This window comes from Physeter macrocephalus, chromosome 5 (genome assembly GCF_002837175.3).
Source record: "Physeter macrocephalus isolate SW-GA chromosome 5, ASM283717v5, whole genome shotgun sequence".
Classification (NCBI taxonomy): Eukaryota; Metazoa; Chordata; class Mammalia; order Artiodactyla; family Physeteridae; genus Physeter; species Physeter macrocephalus.
The window spans coordinates 63028013-63033541 of NC_041218.1; the positions used below are offsets into that span (position 1 = coordinate 63028013).

At 36.5% G+C, this 5529-nt stretch overlaps 1 protein-coding gene across 1 annotated transcript in view; it reads right to left on the reverse strand.

The window, feature by feature from the left end:
- COL28A1 (collagen type XXVIII alpha 1 chain) overlaps window positions 1-2013 on the reverse strand; it is a 153076-nt gene extending 151063 nt beyond the window's left edge. Inside the window, 3 exon segments of the mRNA XM_024131457.2 lie at window positions 461-696; window positions 699-1016; window positions 1902-2013. Of these exon segments, the coding sequence (XP_023987225.1) occupies window positions 461-696; window positions 699-1016; window positions 1902-2013 (666 nt within the window).
- Between the last annotated feature and the right edge of the window lie 3516 nt (window positions 2014-5529).

Consider the following 5529-nt stretch of genomic DNA (forward strand, 5'->3'; position numbering starts at 1 on the left):
CGGGACAGGCCACAACAGTGAGAGGCTCGCGTACCGCAAAAAAAAAAAAAAAAAAAAAAAAAATATTCCTGCACATGTGTAACGAGAAAAGGAGAACTTAGTACAAATATAGCAGACCACTAGTTGACTACAAATCGAATATAAGTCAGCAGTGTTCAATGAGCCCAGGATGTACAAACAGTAGTCTGAGGTGGATGAATGGAAATTAATCCTTCCAAAATCCTCAGCAGTAGCTGACAATAAAGTTCCAGAGAACGAGTCTGGGACTTCCCCAGATTACATGGTATAAACTATCAAGAAAGTAGAGAGACACATGGGAGAGATTCTTCTTTTCCATTTCCAAGGTGGATTTTTTTCCCTTTCATCTTTTTGACCCACTATCTATCCTTACAGAATTTGTAAACAAATTATCAATATTATGGTGAGAAATATATACAAAACCAACCCATTAGGTACCTACCAGGTGATCCTGAATTTTATCTACAAGGGTTGAATCTTTCAACAGTAGAATGGGTTCACTGGATGGATTCCCAGATATCAAACGAAGTTTGGTTTCATTGACTAGAGTAGAGAGTCCAATGGTGATAAATAATATTCCTGAAGTTCTGGCATCTTCAGAAATACTTTGAACATCTGGATTCTTTGGATGGTCGATGCCATCAGTCATCAGCAAGGTCACTTTCACACCATCTTTGCCCCTTCTCTCTTAAGTAGCCTCGTGACATCGGCGATGGCACAATAAGAGAAAGTACCTTGCCCAGTGAAATTCATAGACTTGACCCTCTGTTTAAAAGTCTGTAGATCCTTCCAAGAAGAAAAAGGTGGATCAATTTGGACAGAGCTGCTAAACTGAAGGGCTGCCAGTTTGGTGTCATATTTCAAGGAGCCAACCGGGGTCAGTTGAAAAATCTTGTCACTCAAGCTATCTACAAAATCTTTCTGTTTGTCAAAGAGAAAAATTTTAGAACTTTCAGAGCTGTCCACGATGAAGACAAGACCTATGAAGCAAGTGGCGTCTGAAATAGGACGAACAGGTTAGGCAAAATGCTTGCCCTTACTCGTGAAACAACTCTGCATAAGGAAAGGCCTGAGGTGGTGTGGTCGTGAATTGCTTGCTTCTGAGAGGAGAAGGAAGTGAAAAAGAGAGGCACTACGGAGATAGGGCTTACACTGTAAAGAACTAAATCTCTTTCTAAGTCTACAAATTCTTTTCCTCTTGTAAAATTGTGCAAATCAAAAGCAAACAAAATACCATATATTCCGAGCATCTTCCCAAAGTAAAACTTGCTTAAAGTGAGAGGGAAAGAAAGTACATTATAGTTTAAAAATTCAACAAACACTAGGCAAAGTTGTCTAGAAGTAAATAATACTCTGCCTAATTCTCAAACTGTATCTCATATTGGTGAGGCCCCATCTTGTTTTGGTGCAGTTTTTTTTTTTTTTTAACTTTTTTGAAATCAAGGGAGAAAATGACTACACATCGCATTGTAGCAGTGGTAAGAGACAAAGAAACCTAACAGGGAGAACTTAAGTTTGAATCCTAGCTCTGTGACTTACTGATTAATTTGCCTACGGCCTTGAGTGTGCCACTTCACCTCTCTGGGCCTCAGTTTCTTTATCTATGAGAGTGGCAATCTCTGTCATGCCCATTTTAACAAGGCTACTGTGAAGCTCAAATGAGATAATAAATGTACGAGTGCTCTAGAAATTCTGATGTTTTTATAAGTATGCTGTATAAGTTTGTAAGGTGCATTATTATCATATCAAAATAGAATATCACATATATACCTAAATATGTGGTTTGCTATTTACATCAAATGCTATTTGGAAAAATTCATATTAGGGTTTTAAGAGGCTAAAACTAATAAAGACAGAGTAAAACATTTTTTTAACCTGGAGACTTTTCCTTGCAAGTAAATTGGACTTTGATCCTTTCTTTCTTTGTCCATATATTGTTTGACTCATAAAAGCTGGCAAAAGCAGGAGATACAAGACAAAATGTCTGTTCCACATTATGGTAGATGGTGAAAAATCATCTGCCGTGTATCACCTTTAATAGAAAAATCAGTTATAAATACTTTAATAAAATATAGAGTTTGCCATTTTAAATTTCAAGCCAGTAGTATTGAAAACTGGCATGTGGCAAGAGAAAAGGGTTTTCATTCATATTTATGAAATATTATCCACATTGAGATTTTTAAAGTTTCTAATCCAAATAGATCACGGCAACACAACCAAACATCTATTAATGAATATTTTTGTATATTCAAAGAATTACATCCAAGTAGTCTGAATTTCCCATTATATTATGGGGAGCAGGAGGCGCACAGCCATTTAAAAACATTTCAGTCCCACTCTGTATGATGACTATGGTTCAATCACAGGGTCTGTTTGACTTTTCCGCCTTCTCCAAGGTAGTATCAGATTGCTGCAAGGTTATTTCATTCGTTTTCATTGTAACTAATTCCTGACCATGCCAATATTTTTACAGGGTTGTAGAGAACCACCACCATTTCTGTCTTAATATTATCTTAATATCTTAATATTACATGCGCAATTTCAGTGAGTTCAGAGGTCAAGTCAAAAACTGAATTGCCCTTCTGTTTCCATAGAACGCCATTTTCTACATTTACTTTGTTAACTTCAGCTCCACCAGAGTTCCAAGCTGTACTACAGCTGCATATCCAGTCAATCAAAAGAGTATGAGAAGAGAGTGAAGTAAGTCAGAAAGAGAAAAATAAATACTGTATGCTAACACATATATATGGAATCTAAAACAAAACACGGTCATGAAGAACCTAGGGGCAAGACGGGAATAAAGACACAGACCTACTAGAGAATGGACTTGAGGACACAGGGAGGGGGAAGGGTAAGCTGGGACAAAGTGAGAGAGTGGCATGGACATATATACACTAACTAACACACCATTGTAAAGCAATTATAGTCCAATAAAAATGTTTAAAAAATTTTAAAAATAAAAAATAAAACCAGGCCAAAAAAACAAAAAAGATTATGAGAGCAAAACTAACAGATTTTCTAAGTGTTAGCTGGAAGTACTACTGCGCAGAAAGAGAACTTGAAATCAGGAAGCAATCCCCTCTGAACATCCCTGTGAAACTATTTTTCTGGATAGATTAACAATTTAAAATCTAATCCTGTATTTAAATCTTCAGCAAACCTTAACACTCATTATGCCCAGCTATGTACCAAATGCCTTTTAAACCCACAGGCTTCCCTGGCAAGAGAAGACTCCTGTGTGGCTAGCTCAGTATACCCTAGAATGGAAACAAGAAAGCTTATTTTGAACCAATGTTCTGCGTGGTTTAAAATGCTTGCCTGTTTAAAGTACATTGACTTCAGAAGTTCTGGAAAAGGAATAGCAGTTTCCTTCTTTGGCACCTTTTCTTCATGGAATGGTAACTGGGAAATTGTGAGCATGATTTTTCCAGACTTTGAATAGGGGGTGGAAATATATGCAAAGGCAGTGAGGAATGAGATGGGTGACTGACTTCTTTCATACATGCCAGATGGAGAAGCCCCAATGAGAAGAAAAGCTGTTGGGTTGGGGATGGACCAGTAGATGGCTCCATGCCATTGCCTGCTCCTCGAATAGCATCAACTAGCAGGAATTTTATTAAGCTGACTTTGTATCACTATGGCCAAGCATCTCTCTTGACAAGTGCCTCAAGTGTAATTGACCAAATGTCAACTGCTCTTCAGACCAGGTATGCTAAGATGTGGAGATGGCTGGGTATTAAATAAAGAAGAAGAAGAAGGAGGAGGAGGAGGTGGAGAAGTGTGCTGAGGAAATAGAAAACAATGAGGATATGTCTCTCCAAGTAATCCCTTGCTAACCAAGGAGAAGAATACAGAAGGCTGTATAATTTTAACACTGAAGATTAGTATAAGGATAAGGCTATGTAGCAAAACACAGCTGCTATTGCATTTTCAGAGTGGAAAAAGGTGTAATATCATGTCCATAGTATTACATATGCCTTTTCTCTTTTTTTGACCCCGTACGTAAGGAAGTTCTCAGAAGTTCTGGAAATAAGAGACTGAAAATTTAATTTCATTGAGAACAACAGGTTTTACAAGCTTGTAGCTTGTAGAGCAAGACAACTCTTCAAAAACATAAGGAAGGGGATTCCCATATAGGACCCTGAGAGGAAAACCACATTTTTCTCATTTGCAGGCCTCATTTTGGGCTTCAGAAATGCTGGCTTTAAATAAACACATCATTCCCAGAACTAAGCACTTGCTCATTTAGTTTGTTGGCATATAATTATGAATTCATACCCGACACCTTGTGTATACAGTGTTCCCTAATACAACTGATCCATTAGCAATAATCACAATAACTCATATTTTATTACTCTTTGCTCTGACATTTTTTATCTAGTTCTCCCAAACCAAAGTCATACTATTTCTTTCTGTTTTCTGATATTAGCCAGAGGACACCCTTACAAATTTCTCCAGTTTTTTAGTTCTAATACTTCCCTGAAATCTCTTTCATCTTTATTAGTTTGGTATCTAAAGAGCCCACCCATTTCTGATCACTTTTGCCATGTTTTATTTCACCTCAGTTTTTCATAGTTCTCACCTTTCTCACATTTACATGTCACATACAAGCAAAATAGGTTTCGGGGGAAAATGCCATTAGCTAAATAAAAGAAATATAAACCTCTATGCTTACTATAGGTTACATTTTATAAATGTAGAAACAATGATCATCTTTAACCAAATGCCATAGTTTTGGCTTTTTTGCCTAAAATTTATTTGGGGTAAATATCAGGATCAATAAATCCAAGAGACTTTATGACTTTTCAGAAGTACAATTATCTTTCAGCAGAGTTTACTAATTTTATTCACAGTGTTTGCATCTCATTTGTTTCGCCATGAAAATAACATGATCAAATATTCTATTCAAATTGCTAAACTTACCATGTTGTAAAGAATTCTGTAGTTAATACTAAACTATAAAAACGTGTTCCAAATTAAGAAAAGATGTCCCCAAAGATATTAACATAATTGAAATTCTATGTAGTAAGCTGTAAATTAAAAATCAATTTAAAAACAACTTTAAAATAAAATTTAAATTTCTACATTTTAACAATTATTCATATTTCCCTGATAATGCACTTAAAGTAGTAGCAGAGGATAAAAAAATTTGATAAGCTTTCTTCACATCATAAGTATGTAAACCATTTAGTCTTCCACAGTTCCTAGATGTCCTATCTGATTTCAAGTGATTAAAACAAAACGGTTACGTCTTACCTTATAAAGTTTATTAAACAGGAATTAAAGACTGGTTAAGCAAATGCCAACAGCAAGGACCATTGTTGGGGATGGAGTTGGCTATTTGATATTGTTCTGTTCTGTGGGAAATAAAAATTGTCTTTGCTTTTGGATCTTTTGTAATCTGCTACTCATGTTTTTTTTTTTTTTTTTGTGGTATGCGGGCCTTCCTCTGTTGTGGCCTCTCCCGCTGCGGAGCACAGGCTCCGGACGCGCAGGCTCAGCGGCCATGGC